Below are 27,632 nucleotides of genomic sequence, written 5' to 3'. Positions count from 1 at the left end.
CAGCATTTTCCATCCAAGGATTCAAATTACTTTACAAACATTAATTACATCATTTAAACGCCTCAAGGAACCACTGTGGAGTGGTTCAAGCAGAGGGCTGAGAAGTCCAGGCCTTGTGAATGCTATTTCTGGCTCCGCAGTGACTCACTCTATAATCTTGATCAATTTATTTCTGACTCACCAATTTTAATAGTCCCACTTGACTGATAAATATTCATGCCACAAGTGTTGTGGCAAACGCTTCCTGAACGGGGGAGGTGACAAACACTCCTGTTAGCCTGTGATTTTAGGCCTGCCAAGTGGGATTGGGTTACCTGGGCAGGGTTTTTCTATTTAAAAATCACAAGTAGCTCATTGTTCGGGCTCCAATCTCGGATGTATCTGTGGCCCTTCCACCTGTAAGCTCGTTTTATTAAATGGCTTCAATTAGTGCTTTCTTTTTGCTACATGTGGCTAATCCTCTCCCAGTGACATCCCAGAGACATCCAGATTTTCCACAGGGTATTTTGTTGTCACTCAAGGCATGCAGTCAAATCAGTGGTGTTAAAAAAGGTGGATTTTAAATGTCCAACATTAGCAGAAATAAAGATAAAAAACCATTTGAAATGGGTATTCTAGTACAGGATGAGTGTGACACTTGGGCATACAGGCTTTTTCTCTAGGCTGAAATAGTTCTGGCACAGAAATAAAGTGATTTGTTTGCATTTCTTAGCGAAAAATGGAGTTGTATCTGCGTGGCTTCAGTCTGACAGCGTCGCTGTTACTGAACTCCTGCTGCGGGTACTGTAATGTTAAAAAACACAACTTATATTGTTGTGGCTGCTGATGGGAGGAGTTTATGGTATAAAAATATATATGTGTTTGAGATGGGACTTAAGTTGCACCAAAAAGACCCTAGGCCTCCAAAATAAACCTTAAAGTCGAGGTGACGTCAAGGTGTGAAAGGAAATAACTCGTTATTAAATAAGTTACTCCCGCCGGCTCTCTGTCGTCAGGAGAACGCAGGGCCGGGAGGGACGAGGAGCGGGAACTGCCTCAAAGCTGAGCCGGGGGGAGGCTCAGGCTGGGTTTCTGTGGAAACTCCTCGCTGGGAAGGGTCGGTTAAACACTGGAAGCGCCCGGGGAGGTGGCGGGGCGGCGAGGGGAACGCTTTTACCCAACAAATAACTCTTTTATCGGCGCTGTTCCCCCCGCTCCCCTCACGCCGCCCCTCAGCGCCCGCCCTGCGCACGCGCGGGACGTGCGCGGCCGCGGGTCGCGCCATGGAGGGCGGGCGGGCGGGGAGCGGCGCCCGCGCAGGCGCGGCCGGGGCGTTGTGGGCGGGGCGGGGCGGGAGAGCGGCCGGGCCCCGGAACGGGAGAGCCCCGGGCTTTGGTGCTTCTTGTTGTTGTTGTTGTCGTTGTCGTCGCCGCCGCGGCCCCCACAGCGGCCCCTCCGCTCGCCCCTCGCCGACATGTCCAGCCCTCAGGAGCCTCCGCAGCAGCAGCACCAGCACCACAACAACAACAACCCGCCGGCCGAGGCGACGCAGGGCGAGCCGGGGCTCAACAGTGAGTGCGGGGCGGGAAATGGCGCCGGGGAGGGGAAGGCGCGGGGGGAAAACCCCGAGGGGCCGCGACCCCCGCGCGCCGCCATTGGCGGAGGCCGCGCCGCGCGAGCCGCCGGGGGCCAATGGGCGGCGGCGGAGCGGGTATAAAAGCGGCGGCGGCGGCGGGCGGGGGGTCCCTGAGGGGAGCGCGGGGGGCTCTGAGGGGTCCCCGGAGGGCTCTGAGGGATCCCCGGAGCCGTCCCCGACTCTTGGCCTGCGGGGCCGCCGGATGCGCGGCCCGGCAAAGCGGAGGGGCCTCGCGGTTCTTACTGGGGCGGTTAAAGCGGGTTTGAGGGAGGGGCGGCCCGACCGACCCCTCACGGCGGGCTGTGAGGGGGAGCGAGACCCCCCTCTCGTACCCCGAGCGAGCCCCGCGGAGTTTACCCGAGCAGCGAAGATGGGGATACAGCGGGGTAAGGGGGAGGAGCGCGGCTGTGGGAATGAGTTTATTCAGTGGCTGAGTCAATAGCACTGACGTGAGCTGTTCCCCTCTATATCCGGCGTCTCTGTCAGCTGCTCTGCTGCATCCTTTTGTTCCCGGGATAACTCCAGCGAGGCACATCATGTAGGCTTCTGCCACTTGCTTGGCGGATGCTTTCCTTCTTTTTAAACGGCTCTTTCCGTGTGTCCTTCCGTCTGGTTATAAAGAATACTGCACTCGAAGGGGTGAATAAATAGCATTAATGATTAACTGTTACCTCCGTGGTTTACAGTGGAGTTAAGCTGACCGCGAAATGCGCGGGGTTTGGTTGATTTTCCCGTAACTCAGGGGGCGATTGTGCGAAGGGGGAATAAAAGTGTGCCCGTTTCGTAACGCTGCCATTGTGCTGTGGCATCTCCTGAGAACCGGGGCAGCTCGGACGGTGTTCCCCGAGCCAAACAGGGTAATTCTGGCAAAATTATTCAGGCCTGTTATGCCCGGATAACAATCTCTCTCTGTCAAAGGCGCGACGTGCTTGAGGAATTGCCGCGTTCGAGGCTTCTGTGATTTAATGTTTCCTTTCTGCTGGTGTGGGACACGTTAATCTGCTGGGAGGTGGGAGCAGCAAGAGCTCTGTAAGCCGGGGCTGGATCTGCCCACGGAGATCTCGCTGCTGGATCAGCCTGGGAGGCTCCCCCAGCTCAGCGATTTGCTGGAGGGGTGGGCACAAGGAAAGGTTTGAAAAGGTTGGACGGTCTGTGCCCCCCACACCAGCCCCACGCGGGCTCAGTGCTGCTTTCAGATGTGCAGCCACTGCACAGTGCTCTGGTGGCAGTGCTCTCTGCCATTATCTCAGCTCTTCAGTGACCCTTTTCAGGCTAATGAGCTCAGACACCTATTCATTTTGTGCTCCCCCTGTCATTTGTGCGTGTTTGGGGCCTTTTATCCAGAGATCCCTTAGCACTCGGAGGGCAGGAGGGCTGGGAATAAAACTGGTAACCTGTGCTTTGTTGGGTTCACAGAGGGAGGGGAAAAACCTGCTTGTTCTTGGAGTTCTAGATGCTTCCTGTATTTTAATTATTATAAAACTCTGTTACATATTGACAAGAAGAAGAAATGCTATCATAGGCAAGAGCTCATCTATCTCTGTCATGGAAAATCTGTTTAATAATTACCATTATGGGAGTCTGGTTGGCTTTCTTTTTCTTTCCCTCTTTTTTTTTGTTTCTTTGTTTTTTCTTCATGTTCTACTTCACTGTAAAAGTGATATTTGTAAGTTTGTTCAGGTTGACCATGCATCAGACTTCTTGTGAGCTTTTGGAATTCTTTTATATGTCTGAAATGTATACAGGAATATAATTGCTGATACATCCACCACACCCACCCAAGTGAAATCACAGAGGGATAAACACAGTGAGACCCTTTTGCCCCAGCACGTTTAGCTCCTGTTGTTTAAACAGGTCACCAGTTAGAGAAGAAACATGGAATTAAGTCAGTTCATAGTGAAATGATTAGCCATGGAGCATAGACAAAATTCGGAGAAAAATACCATTCATATAAAAGTTGTTTGGTTTTTGTTTTTTTTTAATACATTCCTGCCTATCCTTTTAAAGGAACAGGGATTTGTGTCCCTCTCCTGAGCCTTTGAGGCTGCTGGGGCTCTCTGGCTCCCTCTCCCAGAGCAGTTGAGTGCCAGTGGAAGTAGGAGCGTGTTTGAGCCCGATGGCAGATTGGCCTTCCTTGAATGGATTTTGAGTCATTCCCAGTGAGGTCAGCTGGGAACGTGCTGCTCCTCATGTGGGCTCCTCCTGCTCCCTGGCACTCTTTACTCACTGGGTAATTTGGGTTTGCTTCCTGCCATGGGGTGCTTTAGATAAAGGCAGGGGGGGAGAAATCCCGAAAGGGTTGATTTGGGCAGGATCTGAGGGGCTGTGGGGGGTCTGAACAGCAGCAGTGACCACTTTCTGATCATCTTCCTTTGCCCTCTGTTTTCTCACGTTATTTATCCTCACTGCTCACTTTTAATCCTAGATGGTTTTCCAGACCCTGAGCATTTTAATTCTCCCAGTGGGTGCTCCCTGCCCCAAAATGTTTGTGGGGAGCACAGAGCTTTTTTGACCTGACTTCTGACCAGCCTGCTTTTCTGCAGGTGTGCAGGTGTTTTTCTTGCTGTGGAGGTGCAAATCAACCTTCCTGATTCTAGGTTGGCCTTTTTATTTTGAAATTTAGACACCAGCCTTCATCATGAATGTGGAATAACAAGGTCTCTGGGTGATGCTGACTGGGCAAAGCTGCCTCTTCCCAGTTAACACTTGATTATCTGAAAAGCCCAGAGCTTGACTGTGCACTCCCAAAATTCCCTGTTTGTGGATACAGCCTGGGGAAACCAGGCTGTGAACCACCAGGACTGCTCAGAGCATGGTCAGCAGTGTAATGGCATCATGCATAAGTCAAAGATCAGTGTTAAAATTGTAACTTGTACAAATAATGATTAAAAAGTTGTTTGAGTTGTTGTATCTTTAGGCTTGTTTTTTTCTTGATGGTTTTTACCTCAGTAATGAAGATTTCCAAACTTTAAAAAATTAAATGCTCAACCAAATACAAAAAAGTCCCCCAACTCTGAAAGCATCTGCCTTTAGGTGGCATAAATTGAATTACATAGGAGTTGTGATGACTTAATATACATGTATGAAATCATTATTTGACTGATGAGGGAAATAATGTTCTTTTGAATGGATATAATAGAATGCTCTGGTCATCCACCATACACTCTTGCTCCTTGTTGAATCTCACGTGGATGCTCCATAGGTATAGCTAAAATAAAAGGGGAAAACCAGTAAATCTGAGCTTTTAGGTTATCTAGCTTTCCCTGGCTCAGGAAAATAAAAAGAAAGGGGCAGGTGGAAGAGGCTGCAGTGGTGGCTTGGAATTTATTAACAGTTATGACGTGTGGGAGTGGTGGATTTCTGATGCTCCTCAATTCTTATTAGCAGTGAAGTATTTTAATGTCATGTTGCTGTGCTTGTCCTTCAGCTGGGTGAGGAAATAACCCCTTCCTTGGGATTCCCATGGTTGGAATGGGGGAGTGGAGTTAATGTGATGGTGGAACAGGACATGTTTGGGCCAGGGCAAAGCAAACTGACTCGAGGCCTGAGAGTGGCAGTGATGAACATAAAAAAACAGGGGTTGATTCAGGGCCTTGGGGAGCAGAGGAAGGAGAATGTAAAGCTGCACATGGGGATGAAAATTTAGTGACAGAACAGGGGAGTGGGCTGACTTAATGGAGTGATATGTAGATAACTGCAGCTCCAAAAACCATGGCTGATGAAGGTATTAACAACTGAGGAGAGAGGGCACATTTTGTTGACCAGCTCCAGCGGTTGGAAGCACCCAAACAGCCCATTGGGGTGTGTTTGTTGATGAGAGAGGAAGAGACCTGTCCCTCTTGTGTCTGGCACGTGCTGATGAGCTCCGTGAGGGCAGCGTGTGTTATCTGAGCTCAGCATGGCCCTGCTTCCCTCTGGCAGGGGGGTGATAAAGCCGAGATGGGTTTGGTTCACGAGGTGACCTTTGGGTGCCCCGCAGGTTCCTGGGTGGAGCTGCAGATGAACGGCAACGGCAACAGCACCGACAACGGCAACGGCAAGAACGGGGGCCTGGAGCACGTCCCTTCCTCCTCCTCCATCCACAATGGGGACATGGAGAAGATCCTGCTGGATGCCCAGCACGAGTCAGGACAGAGCAGCTCAAGAGGTAGTTCCCACTGTGACAGGTAAAGGAGTGTTTGCTGCTCTGCCAGCAGTTCCTTATCCCTTTGGTCCCGTGGCCGTGAAGCTTTTTCTCAGGGGGATGTTGGTTGTGCTCCAGCATTCCAAGGAATTTATGGTAACTGTGGTATTCCCACATCCACAAAAAGAGGTATAATTCACAGTGTGCCCTAAAAGGACGAAGGGATTTGCAGCTTTTCTGTGGATGTTGGAATTTTGGGCAGTGCTTGCTTTCCTTCGGTCTGTTGAGAAAGGTAGGATTGTAAAGATCAAAAAACCTGCAAAGGTGTGTGGGGGATGTTGGAAGACTTTCTAATGCTGGTGTTTGGGGGGTGAAGGGTGGTCTGTAACTCAGCACTGAGCAGAGGTGCATGTGGGAATGACTCAGCTGGCATTTATCTACATAATGATTCTTCAGTTGGCAAAGTGATGGTTCTTTAGTTGGCAAAATGACATAACGAAATCAATTTTTCTCCAGCCCTTCACCTCAAGATGATGGACAGATAACTTTTGATGTGGAAATGCACACAAGTAAAGACAGTAGTTCTCAGGTATTCTCTTCATTAACTTCTAAAACGTGTTCACTTTTCAATGTATGTTTGTAAGTTGTAGATGTTCGAGGTAGACTCGAGGGGTAGAGCAAGGCCTTTGTGATGTGAAAAGACTTATATTTGGTGTTATTTCAAATCTGACTTAGAGATGAGTAGCTTTGGAGTGAGGGGGAGAACAAGGCTCCATCTGTGCAGCTGAGAAATGCTTTTTCCCAGCAGTCCTGTTACTGTGTAACACCGGCTGTCACACCTGGGCTTAAATGTTGATAGTTGTGCCCAAGACTGGAGGGTGTTCAGTGATTGCTGTGCACTCCCTCACATGACAGTGAGTAATCTCCACCCCACAACTGAGAGCAGACCAATGCCCAACTCTTAGTCTGATCGTGTCACAGAATTTGCTGTCTTCAGCAGTACAAATAAAAAGCATTCCTGGAAGAGTGAAACCTTGCATTTAATTCTGTCAAAGAGCTGGGACTGGTGCAGTTCTGCCCTGAGAGCCAGAACGAGCCGAAGGAAGGTGTTGGTGAGCTCTGCATCTCACTTGTGACTGTCCTAGTTGGGCACTCCTGCTTTTGCTGTGCTTCCCACTTAATGTTGTAAGTGGTTTATCTTCTTTTAATAAGAGTCACTCAGCCAATTGTTTTCATACTAAGGAGGAGTTTGTGCCAAAGTCTGTCTTAATTTATTGTTTTTCCCTACGTGGTAACATTTGCATCTAATGATTTAAAAGTTTGGATCATGTAATTATAGTGAGTGCTTGCCTTCTCCTACTGCATTCAGCACCAGCTGCTAGTTGCAAGTGATATAAATTCCAAATTACTAATAGCACCGTTTAAAAAGTCAAAATACTGGTTTTGAAACCTTTTTATTGGACTTTCTGTGCTTCAGGCATGTTCTGTGAGCTTGAAATGGAATGCCATCCACCCAATGTTTTTTTCCATGTATAAATAATTTGGTTTTTTGCATAGTTCTGCTTTATTTAGGGGTAAAATAATCCTTTTTTTGTTGTTGTTGTTGTTAAACAAAGAGCTTGCAATGATGTGGAAATCCTGGATGTAGCAATAAAAATTTGTGGTTTACTGACTCTGTGTTAGCAAAACAAAATCTCTTCTCTACAATCAGCAGTCCAGGAACACTTGGTGGTTTATCAGGTGCCACCATTTGGTTCTTATCATTTTACCACTGTTATTGTCACTCTCAGTTCAACACCCCGAGGAGGAGCTAATTGAGTGTTAAAAGGCTTGTCCCTTGTGTGTTTTCAGTCCGAAGAAGAAGCAGCAGAAGGAGAGAAAGAATTGGAAGTTTTGAAGAAAAGTGCAGACTGGGTGTCAGACTGGTCAAGTAGGCCTGAAAACATTCCTCCCAAGTGAGTTAAACTCTGCTTTTCTTAATGAATATTAATACTTTCTAATTAATAGAGGAAGGAGAGGAGTTACTCTGGCTTTCCAGACATGTTCACTTTAGGGAAAGATCGATTTCTCTTTGGAGAAGGTGCAAAAAAATCAAAACAATGGAGTGTGAAAATCTTAATAGCAACGGAATTATTTGAAAGTAACATAAATCCACAGCAAGCTGATTACAGGGTTTCTTGACAAAATTGCAGTTATTGGGAGAGCTGGGTGCTTGGAGCTGGGATTCATGGGATTTAGTTTTGGCTTTTTGAGTGGAAGAGTGCTGAGCAAGTCTCCTAAATTCTCTGTCCCTTTTTCTCTTTCTATGTAAAATATGTAATGTTCATCCACGGAAGGGGAAACCTTGAGATCCTTGAGTGCAAAGCTCTTTTATTAAAATAGAGACTTCTGTATCTCTGTTGGGAACAAAAAATGAGGCTCTTGCTAACAAATCACATCCTGAAATTCCCTCTCTCGGACCTACCTCTCTCTTCAGCTCCTGCTCCCTTTGTGTCTATACTGTCTGTGTAAGTGGTCTCTCCACAATCCCTCCTATAATTCTCTTTGATTCCTTGCTCTCTGTAAGGGATCTTTGATCTCTAGCTCTTTGTACTTTAAAAACAAAAAAAAAAAAACCAAAAAAAAAACCCCATAAAAATGTTCCTACAAAGATCTGTGCAAAAAAATATATAAGAAAATAAAAAGAATTTTGTTGAATTTCTCTCCCCCCCCCCCCTTCTTCCAGGGAATTCCATTTCAGACATCCCAAACGTTCAGTGTCTCTAAGTATGAGAAAAAGTGGAGCAATGAAAAAAGGTGGCATTTTCTCCGCAGAGTTTCTTAAGGTTTTCATTCCATCTCTCTTCATATCTCATGTTTTGGCTCTGGGATTAGGGTAAGTATCGAGCTAATTCTCCCTTCAACTTTTGCCTGTGGCTTTGCTTTTGGTCAGGTCCTGCTGGAAAGGGCTTTTTCTAGGGCAGATTGTTGCCCCTCACTCGAGGTAGTATAAAGTTATGTTAGTAAATGATAACATAATATATTATTGATAATATGTTATATTATACACCATGTATAAATATATAAATGCATACATTTATTGAAGTATTATATTGATAATCTAGGATAATATAATGTATAAATATAAAAATAAAATATATATAAATACATTATATTGTTGACGATCTATTATAATATACAACATATAAATATATACAAATAAAATATTTATTTGTATTATATTTATATTATTATATTTATATATTATTATATAAATATAAATATTTATATTTATAATATTGAATATGTAATTGCATATTTCTGTATTGCATATAAATATATAAAATATATAAATATATAAAAGATATAATATATAATAATATGTGTAAATATATAAAGTGTCTAAATACAGAAATACATACCTGTACAATATAAACTAATTAAATTTAAATTTTCTTTCGCTTCAGCCTTAAAAATACAAACCTAAATAATCACCAAACCCAGCAAATCAGTAAAAAATCCCCATCCCAGGGATCATTCCCGGGATCAAAACCACTCCCTGTGTTTTTTCTCTTGCAGCATCTACATCGGGAAGCGCCTGACCAGCCCCTCCGCCAGCACCTACTGAGGCCCCGCTGGCTCCTCGAGCCCGCCGAGCCCACCCCGAGCATGCCCTGCCCCGCCCTCCCCTCCCCGGGCCTGGCTGTGGGGTGGGACTCTCGAGGTGTTTGGCTGTCCCCTGTCCCCCCCGTGCCCCCCTGGCCTGCAGGGCCCGCTCGGCGAGCGGGGAAGTTCCCGACGTGTCTCCCGTTGTTGCAAGGGCTTCTCTCTCCGCGCCAAATCGCCACCAGCAAGTTCCCCTCCTCTCCTGACTCCTGGGAGCGTTGGTGATGGCACAGCCTCTCTGCGAGGAAGTTGGCTGATTGAGGTGGCAAAGAGTTGTTCCCAGCTGGTTGTGGAATAAAAAAAAAAACACAAAAAAACTTAAGAAATCACTGGCAATAAAACCCCGGTTCACTCTGGCCCCTTGTATTGGCTCACGGGCACCCTTTGATTCGCAGGAGGCAAAAGAGACTGCGTCAATTTGCGAGTAGGACAGCTAAATCCATCGGCATATTTTAATATTAGGTGATTGTTGTAATCTCGTCTTTTCTATGGAGTCGGCTCCTTGTTCCTCGTAGGAAAAAAAAACCTGTCTGATACCTAGAAAAAAAATATTAGGAAAAAAAAAAGGAAAAAAAAAAATTGCGTTGTTTGCATGTGAAGAAGACTTTATTTTTTTTTTTTTTTTTTTTCCGTTTCCTTAACCTGTTTTCTTAAGGGGAAATTTTAAATGTGGAATTTTCCTTTGAAAAGTAGTTTCGAATTAAGGCAAAAACCCAACAGCTGTAGGTGTAGTTATGTGTTAAAGGAAATGACTCTTGTTTGTTGTGGAACCATTTACAACCCAGATGAAATGGCAGTTCCAGCGAGAAAACGTTTGATTTCTCGTTTTTTGCTTTCTCACGAAGGGGGACAATCCTGCAAGGTTGCATGAAAGGTTCAGAAGTCGGGGAGCTCTGGAATGTCTTCTGCAGATGAATTTTTTTCCGATATCTCCTCTCGTTGTTTACTGTACAATCTCCTTTTTGGGGATACTTGGAAACCTGAAAGTCACTCGTGGTGTCTCATCTTAGGTAGACCCTCACTGATGTCGTTGAACTTTTATCTTAGGGAACATGATTAAGCCTTGTCCTCCTTGGGTGACACTTCTTTTCAAAATGTGAAGCTTTAGTACCAAATTGTTACAAAGCATCGGGACACTCGTGTCCTTAAACAGATTTTATTGGAGTTCAGGACATGTAGCATGACTCTGGAGGATAGAATACTTCTCTTTTTATATATATATATATGAATATATCAAAAAAAAAAAAAAATATGATATAGACTTTAATACTAAGTATTTAGGGAACCAATGCTAATTTTAAGACTAGCAAAAAAATGAAATGAAAAACTTTAGTTGGCTGATTTGTAGAAGATTAAAGAAATCTAGTCAGCCAGTTTGGAGAGAACAGCTACCTTTAATTGTTTGCTTGCATCAGACTTTATAATAAGTTGATTCTTTGATAGAGCAGTGATTGCTTGAACCAGTTGATGCGTAGAAGCTAAAGCCCAGCTGAGATGTGGTTTACAAAAAAAAAAACTTAGTTAGCTCCCAGGAAGTAAAAAAAGTGAAGTATGAACCCACTGCTAAAGTGTATTTCTCTTTATTCTCTATTTCTGAATGCTGTCAGACAATGCTTTGGGGGTGACAGGGCAGCCTAACAACAAATTCTCTGGAATAATCTGCTTTTTTTGGTTTGTTTTTTTTTTTCCTTTTAGTGGCACTTGAGTTGCCTCCAAGTGTGTATTTGTTCCAGGCTGGAGATTGGGTTTCACCCAGAGGTGGGGGAGGGAAGGGGGGAAGTGTTTTAGAGAGCACCAAGCACTTCGTTTTTACAGCCCTAAAAACCAGGGGAGGGCAGAAAGGCTGAAACCCTTTCAGTTCTAACACAGCACCTTGTTTTGTACGGAAATTGGAGTAGTGGGAAAACCAGATTTTTACTAAGCAGGGAGTACTTTTTAAAGAGAAAAAAAAAAAAAACAACACCATTTGTGAATTAATTCTTCAGGCTGTCTGCTAAATAACATTGCAAGCTTGTGGCTGGAGTATCAACCCCAAAAAAGAAGTATAAATTGTGCAAACTAGAGCTGAGGTCACTGTAACACTCGCTGGGACACACTGCAGTATTTACTGACAAATAAATAAGCTCTGGAGGAAAGGCCCCAACTTGGGAGTTTTACAACGAACAGCAACAGATCGTTGTTGCATCGTTTGAAGAAAAAAAAAAGGGGGGGTTCAACTCCCCACAGTTGGAAGTTTTGTTAAGATAAATGTTGTTTTAAAAAAAAAAAAAAAAGAAAAAAAGAAAAAAAAAAAGAAGCTTTATACCTGTTTACAGTTTTGGAAAAAACTTTAAAAACAAAAAAAAGCTACAAAAAAAACCACACCGAGTTCGGCTTCGTTTTTTTCTTACCTGGCCTCGACTATTTGTAAATAGGATCAAGAAACAAAACAAAACAAACCGCATAAACTCGCACACACACGAGAAGCTCAGCAGGCTGACCTAACTGCAGCAAGTGGCATCTCTACTTAACCGTTTCCACAAGTGAAAAGCTGAAGATTGTTAGCCATTCTTTTTTTCTTTTTGTTGTTGTTGTTGTTTTTTAATTGAGATATTGGAGTTAACTGAGCCAAAGTGATTATGCATTCTTCATAAATTAGTTAGCACTTTGTAACATTATCTACAGTTTACATGTATAAGTTGTAGCTTATTATGAACATTTTGTGCCATTAAAAAGCTCTCACAAAAAAAAAAAAACGCTTGTCTGAAATCGCTTCGTGCTGCACCTCCCTGGGTTTTTCTTTCTCTTCTTTTCCCTTGTTGGTTTTTTTTTACAGGATAGTTTTGTATCATGTTTTATGTTCCAAAAAGCTGCTGTTTAGAGACTGGGAATCTTTTTTTTTTTTTTGGAAAGATTGCTTGGGTTTGTTTGGTTTTTTATTATTATTATTATTTTTAGTGACCTGAAGCACTTCATAAAAATATTCCCCTTGCCCAGGAAAAGTCTGGAAACAAAAATATTCCAGTGGCAAATGAAATGTAAAGTGGGATTGGTGAGATTCTGTGTAACTGGTGGACTCTGTTGTACCCCTTGTATTTCTCTTCTGTTCCCCTCATTCTGTTAAATTTGCAGATTAAAGAGTAAGGGACACAAACCCTGATTGTTCATCTGGCTCCATGTTCTTGGTTCAAGGGGTTGTTTACCTGGAGGATCACGAGGAGACTTCTTCATTCCTGGTAGGAAATTTCCCCATTCTGATCCTGTTGCTGCCCAGTTGAATTACTCTCTCATATTTTTTTAATGTTTACATCCAGAACTTTGTGAAAATGGCATTTTTTTGGTATTATTTTTTCATAGGAATAAGATAAAATTATAAACCCTACTTTCAGAAAGTTTCAACGTCTGGGACTTAGGCATGAATTTTGAGTAGGGCTTGTGGGGGGTGCTGAGCAGGTTCTTCCTTTGCAGCCAACTGAGATAAACCCATTTATTTAGTGGGTTTGCAGGGACAAAAATCCATTCTGTGCTTCAAAGCCTAATTAACAATAAATACAAGATAATACTGCATAAGGCAGCAGTTTCCCTGCACTGAGATTGTTATTATTATTATTATAAATCACGTTTTGATGGAGTTGAGGACTCTTCAAGTTTCTTTTCATTCCAGTACAGGAGTGTTCAAGTAAAGGCTGAAGAAAAGGGATTTATTTGTGTGTTTAATTTAGAGCAGCTCAGTTGATCATCTGTTGTAGGTGGGTAGATGAGCTCTGTGGTGTCTCTGCAACCAGCACCAAGAAGTTTTATTTCCCCTTAAATTCTGGGAAAGTTCCTTTTCTGCCTGGACTGGGGGGAAATCTCCAGGTGCAGGGTGTTAAAGTTCACTATTCCCGTGTTACTGATGGGATGTTGTGTCCTGCTTACACTCTGGTTTTAAGCTTGACTGCAAGGAAAAAAATCAGAATTTGAATTGTTTCACTGTCAAAGCATTATTTATACATTTGTGTTGAGCACACAGGTGAGAAGTCTCTCTAAAAATGAAGAGTGTTTGTGGGATCTTTGCCTGGTACTTACCCAAAACAAACCACGAGGATTCCTCAGCCGGGCCCTGCAGTTCAACCAGCACTTTAAAAACAACGCTGAAACTTTAAAGTCCTCCTGAAAAACCTCCTGCAGCCCAAATGATGCACATGGGAAGGGGAAAGCCAAAGGGGTTCCCCTTCCCTGTGGTTGAGCTCGGCTCGCTCAGCCAGGCTTAGTCCCGACATTAGGGGGAGAGCGAGGGGAGCTTTGCCATCAGGGACACCAAACATGACTTAACTCCTTGAGCTGCTGCCAGGAAGCTGAGAGGATGGGAAGAGGCATTTTCTATTTTAAAGAACTATTTCTATTTTAAAGAACTGTTTCCTAACACTTCCCTGCTAAGACTGGGGAGTTGGTGTGGAGAGGCTTCTGTAGCGGTGCAGTTTTGCTTGACTGGCTCGTTGTTGCCCAAGGAGAAATCAGTGAGTTTTAAGGCCAGAAAATACCTTTTTTTGGTGTATATAACAAAAAAGAACAGTCCTACAGCTTAAAGTGCTCTTAATGGCTTGGAGCTGAAGGAGAGTAGAGTAACATGGGACACTGGGAAGGAATTCCTTCTTGTGAGGGTGGGGAGGGGCTGGGATGGAATTCCCAGAGCAGCTCTGGCTGTCCCATCCCTGGAAGTGTCCAAGGCCAGCTTGGAGCAACCTGGGCTAGTGGAAGGTGTCCCTGCTGAGGGCCTGAGGGTGCTCTGTGGGCAGTGTTCCCTCCCAGTGGTGCTGGATGACACCCAGGTTCTTGGAGCTCGGTTTCCATCCCCCAGCAGGGAGGTCTGAAGGAGCCTCTGCCCCTGTGGGCTGGGCAGGAACGGGGTGTTCCTGCTCCTGGGCTTATCCAGTCAGCTCCAGTTGCAGGAAATCTTTGTGAAAATACAGATACTTTTTTGTAAATGCTGATAAGGTGGGAACAAAAAGTTCCTGTCAAGAGCCAGGAAGAGCAAGATGGACCCGGAGGTGGATTTTTCAGCTTTATCTTAGCAAAGTCAGAATTAAAGCCTTGTAGTGTGTGAGAGTTACACAGAGCTCAGATATTCTTGTGATGAAGGTGAAATAAAAATCCCTATAAATTACTTTGATAGCTTCAGCTCCCAAACAGCTTCTTGTGTCTCCTCCTAGACAGGAGCTGCAGGGGCTGGATGTGGTGGGAACATAGAAGGCACTTGAAAGTCCTGATTTGTAGCACTGCAGTTTGCCCTGGTCTGATGTTGGGCTTGGTTTCTCTGTGCTGAGAGTTAGTTAATTCCCAGTTATCCAGGGAAAAGCAGAACACGGAATCACAGCATCGTGGAATCACTGAGGTTGGAAAAGCCCTCCCAGACCATCAGGTCCAACCTGTGGCTGATCCTCCCCAGAGCCCTGAGTGCCACATCCAGCTGTTCCTTGGACACCTCCAGGGGTGAAGACTTCATTCCCTCCCAGGGCAGCCCCTTCCAATGTTTAACAACACTTTCCATGAAGGAATTCCTCCTGATGTCCAACCTGGACCTCCCCTTGAGGCTGTTGAGCCCTGGCTTTCAGTGCCCTGCTGTCCTTTCACAGGGCTGGCTGGGCTGCTGTTAAACGTGTTTGGGACAGAAACAACAAAGCCTGTGGGCTACAGCGGCACAACAAGGGGTTAAAACCATCGGTGAAAATCGAGGAACAGGAACAGGGATCTCCAGCAGCAGCAGGAAGCTCTTGAGGGAATCAGAGCCAAAAGTCTGACAGGCAGGCACACGGGCTGGGGCTGGGCAGGGTGGTCCTGCCTGGGCTGTGATCTGTGATCTGTGCTGTGTGTGTGATGTGAGTGTGGATGGGGCTGCAGTGGGAAGGGGGGACGGAGGAGGAGTGGCAAGATAAGCACGGGCAGAAGAGGGGGTCCTTTCCCACACGGAGCAGGTTCCTATAGGCTTCCCTGCTCTAGGTGAGCGCCAGGGCCCTCCCCAATTGGCTGGTGCTGCGGTGGTACCATGTGTGATGTCACCCTGGCAGCTCCACACGAGACTGGGGTGGGAGCCTTTTATGTGAGATTGGGGTGGGAGCCTTTTATTTCCCGGCACAAACGTGTTGGAGGGAGGGAGAGAGAGAGAGAGAGAGAGATGCTGAAGGTGCTGTTCCACTTCCTCCTCTGAGAGTCACCCATAAATCAGCAGTGTCCTCTCAGCACTGCAGTGGGAGCCGAGTTAATGGGAAATTAGTGGGGAGGGGATTGGATTTCAGTGCTTCTGCACAGCTTCCTGAGGAGCTGCCAGGAATCCTGAGACACGAGGAAGGGAAATTCACTGAAATTACCGGGAGCATTCAGGAATAAATGGTGGGATGAGTGGAAAAAAAAATTTAAAAAGAAGGGAAAAAGGCACAACAGAAGGGATTTTCTTCCCAGCCCCTGTCTCTTGGAATCCTCTGACTGGGGGTTGGTGACAGTGGATGCTGCAAACGTGTCTCTTCTGCCCCAGAGCACTTGTATGTTGTTCTTGCTGTGCACACCTAGTTGAGCATCTAATCTGCATGTATAATTGACATACCCACTGCAAGCCAAGCCACACAGGCTGGACAACTTCACCCTTTGCACCTTTTTTTCCTACCAGCTTATTTTGCTGTCTAACCCCTTCTGCTGGATTTGATTTTTTTTTTTTTTAAATATGTTTGGTTTACTTGGAGTTCGTTCTTCGAGTGTTAAGGATTTTAATTTCAAATTGGGCCAGAAATAGGAATTGTGGGTTTGTTTTCTAGGATGAGCACTTAAAGCAGCAGCTGCCTTTGTGCCACTGAGTTAACAGTGGCCGTAGGAAAGTCTTTGTGACTCAGTGCTCATCTGCAAAATGGAAATATTAACCAGCCATGGAAGGTGTTAATGACGTCAGTTCAAAGCAAAGGATTTCTGTGATACTTTTGTTTCATGATCTCAGATACCAAAGGTGTTTTTTTTTCCAGCTTCTCAGCCAGTGGAGATACTCTGAGTGCCAGCCCGTGCTGATGGTGCTCTCTGACCTGTGCTGCTCTGATTAGGTTTGGATTATATGCTGTGTCTGTCTTAGTTTGTGAGGCCCATTTAATGACCCAGGGAGCAATTACTGAATTGATATTCCCGTGGCAGAGATTCAAATTTGTGTGGAGCTCCACGGTTTGGGGCTGGCTGCTCTTGTGGGCCACATCTCAGTGAAACAACGAGCTTTAATCTTAAATTCCTGAGCTGGATGGGTCAGCATGCTGAGTCAGCGGGAGCACTTTTGATCTCTTGTTTTTTTGGATAGATGAAATGCAATTTGAATAATTCATATAGAGCACAGCACAGCTCTGTGTTTGTCCAGTGGGATCAGGCAGTGGGAATCCTGTGTGAAACCACGAGGGGCAGGATCTGAAAATCTGGGAATTCATAAGGTGGAGCCTGAGTGGAGAGCAGTGGGTCTGTGATTATTAGTGTGTATTTGAGTTATTTATTAGTGTGTATTAGGGGTTATTCATTAGTGTGGACCACACTGGGACTGTGTCAGATTCTACTGTGTGGGATTCTGGAATTCTGGAGCCTGTGGACACCTTGCAGGTGATTCCAAGTGGGATGAGCGATGCTGTCATGCTGGGACACACAATCTGCTCCCCTCTGTTTTTATCAGCAAGGAAATGGGAGAGGCACAACCCAGTGCCTTCCCAACCTTCCCCAGGCACAACCCAGTGCCTTCCCAACCTTCCCCAGGCACAACCCAGTGCCTTCCCAGCCCTCCCAGCCCTCCCTGATGAAAACCTCGCTGGTGAGCCTGGAATGCTTTTATCCCCTGCACTGGGGCAGCGAGCCAGAAACCTAATGGTGATCTCCAGGGCTTGGGCAGAGCCATTAAAACATTGGTTGAGTCAAATCTGTGTCTCTCTGAATGGCCCTGAGAGCAAAGAGCGAGGTGTGTGCTGCCCATCTGTAGCACCAGGCTCAGACAGGGAAACAAGGAGCAGGGTTCAGCCTGAAGATGCTCCTGTAAAACATTTATTGGCAGCAGCCTGCACTGCCTGATGTTTTCCTCATTAGTCCCATTTATTCTATCTGTGTGTGTTTTTTCCCCCTCTAAACACAGCAGGGTGGGATGACACAGAGTTTTATAAGGCAGTTGCTACATAAGTTGAATATGAAGCTTCCAGCAGCTGCAGCTGGAGTTCCTTGCAGAGTGCTGGTAGATGGATAATTTTGGATTATTCTGAGGAGAAAGAAAAGGCCAGCTGAGCTGGGATTCAGGAATCCCTTAATGTGTTTGTCTTGCAAAAGGGAATCTTCTCTTGTCTCCCTGTGTTTATCCTCCCACCTCCCTCACTCCAAGCACCTGCATTGTTCCAAGAGGGATGTGGAGTTCCCTGGATTTAAATGAGTAGCTTTTCCTCTGTGTGCTTTCCCAGGTTCTTTCAAGCAGCATCTCTTCTGTGTCAGTCAATGCCCTGAGCTTGCTGTGGGCTGTTCTTTCACAAAACACCTCTGGATGATCAGAAAGGCAGTTTTTTCCAAGAACTTATAGGGGAAAAATATAGATATATTCCTCTAGATTGGAAGCTGTTATGCCCTAGGTGGAAATCTGCAGGTGAGGCCCTTCTTTAGTGGCTTCTTGCTACCAATTTCAGGGTCTCTGTTGACAAACTGTAGCATCATGGAGTGGTTTGGGTTGGAAGGGACCTTAAAACCCATCCAATTCCACCCCTTCCACCAGCCCAGGTTGCTCCAGGCTGAGCAACCCCCAATTCCCTCAGCCTTCCCTCCCAGCAGAGCTGCTCCATCCTTCTAACGAGAGGATGAGTAAACAAACAAATATATTAAAAAAAAGCAATCCCTGCTTCCTTCCCGGCCCCACATCTCTGCTCCCTTGCCATGGAGCATCTCCCTGCTCCCAGTGCCAGGAAATGGGATGCCCATCTTGCTGTGGGCAGGCCCCCCTGTGAGCCATCCCAAGACTGGGAATCTTAATTGCTGAGCCCTTTTGACACCCTGGCTGTGAACTCTGAATGGTTTTTCCCGTCGGGATGGGCACCTGGCCGCTGGGTTTCCATTTTCCCCCATCCCGTTTCCCATGGGGAGCTGCTGGTGGCAGTGCTGGGGAGCTCTGGGCTGCTCCCAGCTGTTAATTAGAACTCACCGAGGGCCTGGCAGGAGTCTCCCTGCCCTGCAGGGCTGTCAGACCCGGTGTTTCCGAAGTGTCCCCGGGCTCCACCCCGTCTGGAATGCGGGGCTCGCTCTGCTCCTGTCCCCTCGCTCAGCCCTGTGGATGGATTTATCCCTGCTTATGTGTTCATTCAGGGGTGAAGGGTGGTTTTGCTCCAGCTCTGAATCCAGTGGAATTACCGGGAGCCGCAGGTTTCAGCTCCCATCTCCTGCCGAGGGCTCAGCCAGGGGAAGGAGGGCAGAGCACAATGACTCACAGTCTGCGTGAATCGCTCTGGCAGGGCCTGACCCCGATGTATTCAGATGTATCCGGGCATGGCTGAGCCAAGTGGAACGGTCTGGAGTTCTGTGATCATCTCGGCTGAGGGTGGTTTTTTTTTTTTTTTCGGTAGAACGCTAATATTTTAGAGTCCCTTCTATTCCTTTACTCTCTCCCAGGTTTACTCCCCCCCTGCCTTCCAGCTTTTAAAGGTCAGATGGTTGTGCAAGGTTGGGCTGTTTTATCAAATTTTAAGGTCAGATGGTCACGCAGGGGCTGTTTCATCTCCAGATAAAACCTCCCTAATTTCTGCACCCAGGCAAATAAATGCACCCAGACCTGTTCCCTGTGGAGCTCAGTAGAGCTTTGGAAACACCTTACAAGGAGTGCAGAGGTGATTTTACAAAGTTGCTCAGGATTCCTCCTTTTTTTTTTTCTCCACTGGAATGAAACAACATTTGTCACTAAGGTGGAAGAAATCCTTCTTTTCCTGCCAGGTGGGCTCCTGCAGGAGCACCAGTTTTTTTTGTCAGTTCTGAGATAAAGGAAGATCGTTTCCTCCTCGTTTCTGGGGTGTAAATAGCAAAGGGTGGCCATTTACAGCAGTTCCTCTTTCAGGATGACTTCCAAACGTTCTGCTGCTGTGATGCCACTGAAGAGGGGAGGCTGGAGTTAAAGAGGGAACGTGGAGTTAAAGTGGGTTGAAGGAGGAGGAGAGACTTGGCATCTGCCAAGGTCAGCAGAGCAGCAGGAGAGTCTGGAGAAAGAGCCAAGTGGAAGGAGCAGAACCCCCTGGAGCTCTGCCAGGAATGGCACTTGGTAGGAATTGAGGGAAGTGGCAGCTTTAGGGGTTGGGGTTGGAGCAGCCTGGTCCAGTGGAAGGTGTCCCTGCCCGTGGCAGAGGGGGTGGAATGAAATGATTTGAGGTCCCTCCCAACCCACACCACTGCTCTGTCCGTGGTCCATCCCATCCCAGTCCCCACCTGGGAGCAGCTTGGCAGGTGGTCCACCCAGCATGGCCAGCAGCCACCTCATCCCACCAGGCCTGCAGCTCTCCTGGGGAAAGGAGGTCCCTCTTTGTGCCTGGAACAGCCTCAGATCGTGGGGCTGAGGGTGGGGGAAGGGCTGAGCCCGGTGTGATAAGGACGATCGGTGAGCCGGGCCCTCTTGGCTAATTGATTAATTGCTCCCATTTTATTAAGCAGTGCATTAAGTAGGGTTCAGTGCACTAAAAACTCATTAACTGGGGCAATCAGGGACAGGCACAACAGAGCAATGTGATGTTCAGGGGGGTTGTGAAACGCCCTCAACTCACACACAGAGCCCCTTTGAAGTCCCTGGGTCAGCCCATCCCGGGAGAGCAGCAGGGCTAAACTGCTCCACCTGGGAGCAGGGGGGCTGCCAGGAGCCTTGGAGTGACCTGGGCTGGAGGAAGGTGTCCCTGCCCATGGCAGGGGGTGGGAATGGATGAGCTTTAAAGCCCCTTCCAACCCAAACCACTCCAGGATGCAGCAAAAGGGCACAAATCCACAGTCCAGGCCTGGAATGAGGTGCTGCCAAACTGATTTGGGGTTGCAGATTCTGGGCAATGAGTGACACCAGAGGGAAACAAGAAATCCACACAGTCCCACATCCTCCCAGCCCTTTTTTGGTGCACCACAGACACAAAATGGGAGCTGGAGCTCAAATCCTCTTGGCCAGTCTTTGTGTCATCAGCAGTTGGGTTGGCAGACCTGGGATATTCTGGGGAGAGTGGGACCACTTCTGTCACCTGCTGGAGCTCCTGAGGGAACTGCAGGGTGTTTCAGAGTGCAGGGTGGCTCAGGGAGCTCCTCCCTGCAGTGGAGAACCATTGGCTTAATGCAGTGCTGGAAGGTAATGGTGCTGTGAGGGTGATGGATGCAGCACAGGGACAAGGGGGAGAAAATGATGTCTATTTACAGGCCTCTCATCAGGACACATGAACCAGGGAGTGGAGCATTTCCTCAGCCTGAGTGTGAGAGCTGCTGACAGCCTGCACCAGGGCCCGTGGTGGGGTGAGGAGGGGCAGGAAAGACGGACACAGCAATCAAAATCCACTGGCAAATCGGCCCTTTCCCCCCTTCCAGTCGGGCCTGACAAATGGTTTGATTTACGTGGCTTCAAGGGGTTTGATTTACATGATTTCAAGTGGTTTGATTTACACAACTTCCCCACATTAAACCCCAGCGTGGGGACCCATCCCAGGGTCACCTTGGCTGGAATGTGTTTTCCCTGAGAGGCTCCTGGTGGGTTCTGCTTTTGGTTCAAGTCTGCTGGGTGCCTGCAACGTGGTGGGGTGTGCAAGAAACCTCCCTGGAAGGGGATCACAGCGCAATTAAAATTCCTTGTCCCCTTTTCCTCTCTCCTTCCTGGCACTCCCGTGAGAGGAGGGGATTGTTTCTGCCTGGAAGATCCAATTAACACTGGAAGAGCTGCAGTTCCACACAGGTGGAGCAGGAGAGCTGCCCCATCTCTTACTTAGTTCACATCCTTAAGTGATTTTTTTTTCACTAGATGTGACAATTAGAAATATCATAAACATAGATGGGAGTGATTTTTGGGAGAGTCACATTCACAGCACTGAGAATGTTGGGTGTTCTCTCCAAAAATGGGATTAACCAAATCTCCACTGAAGAATGCTGAGACCTTTCTCAGTACATGTGAACATTTCAGTGGGCTCTGATTCAATCCTCCCAGACAGTGCTGAAAAATTAAATCAGATGTTATTTTTAGCTGTGTAATAGGGGATGGAGAAAATAGCTAATTTTTTTTTTTTTAGGAACTGGAAGTGTTGTTTCCCTTGGGTTTGGCTTCGTTTTAATTCTTTAGTTTTATCCACTGGCACGTCAAAGTTTTTCTGTTCATCAGAAGCAGCCCCAGATGAATCTCTGAGTGTAAAAGTTGGTCTGTGCTGTGTGGGTGAGTGCTCAGCCCCCTTTCTGTGGGCACATGTGCCAAACTCCCCCCACCCCTTTTGCCTGGCACCTGGGTAGCCTCCAGATCTGACAATCCATTAATTTATTTAATGTATTTAATGCATTTCATTAATTAATTTTTAAAATCTTATTTATTCTTCTAAGTCCAGCTATCTGAGAGAAAAAAAAAAAAAAACTGAGCGGTGGGAAAAGCAGGACAAATCCAAGGAAAAGGCAGCTTTGGGCAGAGCTTGCAGAGGCCCAGGCTTGGTGATGGGTAACCAAGGCAACAAGGCCTCTCCTGAAAGGAGAGTTTGCTGCAGCCCCCCCAGTTTGTGCAGGGAACTGGGCAGGATTAAAAATTCGGGAAGACGAGGTGAGATGGGTGAGGCAAACAAAGGCATGGGTGGTGCTGCATCCCGGTGTGAATGCAGGCCCAGGAGAAACGAAAATAGGGATTGAAAAAGGGGATTGCAAGGGCAATTTTGGGGGGGTAAAAGTGGTCCCAGCGAGCTCTGCTTTTACTCTGTAATTCAGCAGCACAGCTCAGACTGCAGTGCTGGAAAAGGAGGGGGCAAATGCAGCTCAAAGCCTGCCCTGAATGGGGAAATTCCTCTGGGTCTGGTTTTAATGGCTCGATTTGACATGGGGATAAAGGGGAGTGTCTTAAACCACTTTTGTGCTCCCATCATCTGCTAAACGACCCGGGGTTAACAGGTATCAGGGCCGCTTTCATTTCCATTCACCCTGGGCTGTTCTTTGCCTGGTGGGCTCTTCACTTCATATCCCCTTCAGCATCTCTCGTGGCCCATCCTGAGGTTGTGATTTTAGGTTTTTAGGGATGGTGTAGGGGGTGGGATCATGTTGGGATGCATCTGAACCACCCCTCGTCTGGGGGAGCTCTCTTTACATCTGCTCCCTGTCCCCAGCCAGTCCTTCTGCTCCAGCGTTCCCCAGGGCTCTCCCACCTTTGTGCCGGGACAATCGGATCCGCCAGGGGATGAGCTCGGCTTTGCCTCAGCCCATATGGGATCCCCGGGGCCGAACCATCGACCCTGCCATCGATTTCCCACCGCCCGGGGGGGGTTTGAGCCCAGCCCTGCAGGGATCTCCGATGCTGAACACCCCGAGATGCACAATCCCACCCACCAGCAGGGCTTTCCCGTGTGGGGAGCGGCCAGATCTGCTCCAGAGCTGATAAACTGCCCGAATTAAGGCGTTAGGGGAGCCACAGGAGCGTTCACTGCCCGGTGCTTCTGCCACACGAAGCGAGCGCAGCCTTTTGTTGCCTCGGCACCTGGGGAAGGGAAGGGTGGGTGGTTGTGCTTTGTCTGCAGCTGGGCCTCCTTTCCGCGTTGTTTCAGCTAAAATTCAGCGATCTACAGCGAGGATTCCTTGGAGGGGGGGTGTGTGTGTGTGTTCTGGTGGGTGTCAGCCCCAGCCCTGCCGTCTGGCCGGGCTCTCCTGCCCTCCCGAGCGCCGCGTTCTGCTCCCATTGCTATAGTAACTTTCTGCCTCCTGATTTTGTTATGAATGGCAGCGGGGAAGGCTCCGTGCGGGCTCCAGCTGATGCCCTGCTGTTCCAAACATCCTCACGGCTCGCTTTCCTTGTTAACCCTTGAGTAGACGGTGGTTTTTTTCCTCTTTTTCTTAGCCGGGGGTTCCTTTGTCAGCCTGAGCTTTCCTCCCTTTTGTCTCGGCGCTCTCAGCAACTGAGCCATGTGTGCTCTGCACACAAAGAGGGGGAAACCGGGAGCGCATTCCTGGTGTCCCCACACAGGAACCAAACCAGCTTCCCAACCTAACTATTCCTGGAGCTGGTGACCATTTCCATTCCCAGTGGTTTGGGCCGTTTCCTCCCAGCAGCCTGAGATTTATCCTCAGTTAGAGCATCTTTTCTCCCAGACCTGAACGTTTATCCCCCCTCCAGGTGCCAGTGAAACATTTTTCATGGTTTGCCTTGACTTGAATTTTGCTTGGGCACCTGCTTTTATTAGCAAATATTAACACCTCTTTTTCTCGAGCCTGATTTTTTGAGGTGCTGATTAATTAGTGCAGGGTGCAGCGGGCTGCTCGAGTCACTTCATCCCGTTATTGTGCCTTTTTTTGTTCTCTGATCCCCACACATCTGAAATCACTCTCTACTCATTAAGGAATCAAGGAAACTCTCAGCTGCAGGTAATTAATATTTCTGGCACTTCTTGGGCACAGGTGGAGGCAGCGATGGTGCCAGGGGTCACCAGGGGAGCCGGTTATGAAGCCAAGCAGGGAACCGGAGTTTTCATTCCCCAAAACAGGTGATGTTGAGGCTTCTCTTGCCAGGCTTTGGTGTGTGCAGGGTGGAACAGAACAAGCTGCTAAAGGGGACTGGTTTGCTTGTGAAGACTCACTCAAGTATGTGCTTCACATACCTGCCAAAGCAGCCTCGAGATTCCAGTCCCCCTGCCCGGCTCTGCCGAGCAAACAGGAAATATTTCTGTGCATATTTCCCCCTGTAATGTGAGTTTCTTGGCTTCTGTTGGACAAAGAAAATGGGCAGTAATTGGAGGGAGACTGTTTGTTTGTTTTATCTCTGGATGATTGGAAAAAAACACAGATTAAAAGCTAATTAGGCTCTAATGGACCTGGGGAGGATTCTGCTTGTTGAAGGGCTCAGACTTGGGAGTGTGGAGCATTGAAATCCTGTAGAGGAGGAATATTCTTTATCCACATGTATGTGTTGAATATAAACCTATCTCTTAAGTCAAAATGGATTTGAGCCCTTTGTCAAAATGCTCGAGAGAGATTTTTTTAAAGGGTTAAAATATTCACAGCGATCTTAAACAAGTGCAGTTCTTCATTCTGAAGTCAGAACATCTTTCTATGCAAATATTTCCTTTGATCCTACAAAAAGTACAACTCAACTTTAAAAAAAAAAAAAACAAAAACCAACCAAACCAACCCTTGCTCAGCCCCCAGATGAGAAGTTTCCTGCCGGATGGAAGCCTGAAATTTTACATTTTGATTCACTGGAGTTTTATTTAACAAATTGTTCCGCCCTTGACCTCGGATGATTAAAAGAGAATCCCAGCACACCAGGGCAGGACAGGCTGTTTTGCAGAGGATGTCACAGCACCTCACCCCGTGGTCCTGTTGGTGATACCCTGGGATTTCACAACAAGAGGCTTTTGGGATGATTTCAGGCAAGTGTTTCTGTGCATAAAGCACGTGTTGGAGGGAAATGCAACTTGCACTCTTTTGGAGGCACCAGCACCAAGTTTAGGGGGCGTTAAAGCAGCATCTGGGATGTTTCCATCCGTCCTGTGACCCCTCCCAAGTGCTCTGGGTTTGCCAGGAGCACCTTCTGCAAGGCCACAGGGGGGAAAGGCAGAGGCCAGGCAGGAGTTAATTCTCTGCCTGATCGGGGAGGAACCCAGATTTATGAAATAAAAGCTTGTAATGCAGTTTAATGAGATTAGATTTATTTAATAAGTGCAACATGAGGACGCTGGTTCGTGTCAGCAGCAACTGCAAGGCTTGAAGGGGCTCTGCAGCACAAAGAGGGCTGGGCTTTCACTGCTGCCATTGGGTTTAGTCCTTTCCTTGCTGCTGCTCTTAGTCCTGCCCAGAAATGAGGGCTGAAAAGCTGTGAGGGCAGGAGGATCCCCAAACAGGGCACACAGGCAGGAGTCTTGCCGTGATCAGGAGCTGCTGCTGCGCTTTGGGCAGGGGGATTTGAATTTCTATGCCTCATTTCCCCCGTGTCCAGCGAGGCTAATAATGCTGCCTTTGTCTGTCCTGACTGTTGAAAACGTAAATGAGATGAGATTTTCAGAAGTGACAAATGGTTTTGGGTGTGTGAGAGTGCCCAGCTGAAGGCTCTTCAGCAGGGCCTGAGCTCTCCTGCTGGGGCTGCTGAGGTTGGCAAGCTGTGTCAGCAGAGAGCAAAAACCAGCCCAGGGCACGTTTCTGCTTGGAGGTTTTTTCTCAGCTTGATGTTAAAAATCAGCAGCACCGAGGTGGCTCAGCAGTTTGTGTTGGCTCCCCCCGGACAGCACAGGCAGGGGGAGAAAACCTGGTGAGAATGAGAGAGGAGAGGGAAAAACAAGAGAAAAAGGGTAAAAATGAGAGAAAAAGGGTAAAAACGAGAGGAAAGGGGTGGAAACAAGAGGGAAAATGGGTGAAAACAAGAGGGGAAAGTGGGTGAAAACAAGAGGGAAAATGGGTGAAAACAAGGGAGAAAAGAGTTAAGGAGAAGAGGGAAAAGGGATAAGAACAGGAGAGAAAAGATAAAAACAAGAGAGAGAAGGGGTAAAAGCAACAAAGGGGTAAAAACAAGAGGGGAAAAAGGTAAAAACAAGAGAAAAAAGGGGTAAAAATGAGGAAAAAAGGGGTAAAAACAAGAGAGCAAAGGGGTAAAAACAAGAGGGAAAAGGGTGAAAACGAGGGAAAAGAGGTAAGAATAAGAGGGAAAAGGGGTGAAAACAAGAGGAAAAAAAGGGGTAAAAACAAGAGGAGAAGGGGTAAAAACAAAAGAGCAAAGGGGTGAAAACAAGAGGGAAAAGGGGTGAAAACAAGAGGGGAAAGGGGTGAAAACAAGAGGGAAAAGGGTAAAAACAAGAGGGAAAAGGGGTTAAAGAATGAGAAAGATAATGGAAGTTTTTCTTGCTTTCCAAATCGTGGGCTTTGATGACTTGGTTTGATTTTTGCCTCCAAATTCCCAGAGTGAAGTTTTTGGTTTAAACTCTTTGTCCTTCCCATCCTTCCTTCTGCCATGGAAGCAAATCCCAGTTCCCTTGCAACAGTGGCCACCAGGGAATTCTTGAGACCCTTGGGAAAAGGTTGCTGCTTTTCTGTGTTAATAATATTACACAGCTCATGGCCTGCTGCCATAGTGATTTGGAGCACATGTGAAGCTTTAGTTCTACCTGGTTTCACTTGAAAGTGTTGCACTGGTTGGAAACCTGGTTTTTATAGTTTTATTCCCTGTTTTTCCAGGTGGAAACGGTACCTGCTTGGCCACCATGTCCTTTGGATTTCCAGTGCAGCAATTCCCTCTGCTGTACCACTGCCTCTGGCTGGCACTTTTATTGCAGAGGAAAGCACGAAAATGTGTTTATCAGTGGCCTCAAGAGGTTTTTTCTCTCTCTTTGGGTTCCCCAAATGGGTCACTGTAAATGCAAATGCACTGTAAATGCCAGCAGTGTGTTCAGAGCTGGTTGGAAATGCCTACCTGTGCAGACAGGTTTAAAATAGGCTCTAAAGCCAGCACCAAACACGGGGTGGAGGAAGCTGCTTAGTGCAGCTTAAGGGTAAGATGCTTTTGTGCTATGAACTGGCAGAGGTTTCAGCCACTGACGCTGATGAACAGAACCATCAACACGAGCAACACCACCTGCACTCACCTGGGCGTTCCCCTTCCTCACCTGGAGCCTGGGGGTCCCTCCCTCCCTTTTCTTTTCACTTGTGGAGCTCGGAAATCTGCAGGGAGGAGTTTGGAGTCTCTGATGAGGAGGGATGGGGATGAATTTCTGAACATGTGGTGAATATTCTCCTGATCCAAGTGGGGATTAAATCGCTGCCTCTGGGGGCACAAACCCGGCTCCAGCACCCAGGGAAGCCTTTTCTGAGCTCATCACCCTGTGCTGAGGGTAAATATGTCCCAGGATGTTATTATACTGTGTTTAAGGGGTTCCAGCTCAATAAATGAGAGGCAGTTTCCCCTCGTGGGAAGTGCTGTAAGGATTGCCAGGAGGGAGCAGGGGCAGGAAGGGAAGGTGAGGCTGGACATCATCTTTGATACGTGTTGGCAGATTAATCCAAGTAGTATTTGTTTATCCCAAGTCTGGGCTGTTCTCAGCTCGAGTTTAGTGCTGACTTCTATTTTTAGTGCTGCTGTGTCCTGTC

At 47.1% G+C, this 27,632-nt stretch overlaps 1 protein-coding gene across 1 annotated transcript; it reads left to right on the top strand.

Annotated features, from left to right (window-relative positions):
- The first annotated feature begins 1,326 nt into the window (after positions 1-1,326).
- BNIP3L (BCL2 interacting protein 3 like) lies at positions 1,327-12,527 on the top strand. Its single transcript, XM_050325817.1, has 6 exons — positions 1,327-1,550; positions 5,595-5,781; positions 6,255-6,327; positions 7,590-7,693; positions 8,464-8,613; positions 9,297-12,527. Exons 1-6 carry the CDS (start codon positions 1,454-1,456, stop codon positions 9,343-9,345), a joined length of 660 nt encoding a protein of 219 aa, XP_050181774.1. The 5' UTR covers positions 1,327-1,453; the 3' UTR covers positions 9,346-12,527.
- The last annotated feature ends 15,105 nt before the right edge of the window (positions 12,528-27,632 follow it).

This window comes from Myiozetetes cayanensis, unplaced genomic scaffold, assembly GCF_022539395.1.
Source record: "Myiozetetes cayanensis isolate MyiCay16 unplaced genomic scaffold, myiCay2020 scf30, whole genome shotgun sequence".
In the NCBI taxonomy this organism is placed as follows: Eukaryota; Metazoa; Chordata; class Aves; order Passeriformes; family Tyrannidae; genus Myiozetetes; species Myiozetetes cayanensis.
The sequence above is the reverse complement of the archived record's forward strand: the minus strand, read 5'-3'. Positions and strand labels throughout refer to the sequence as shown.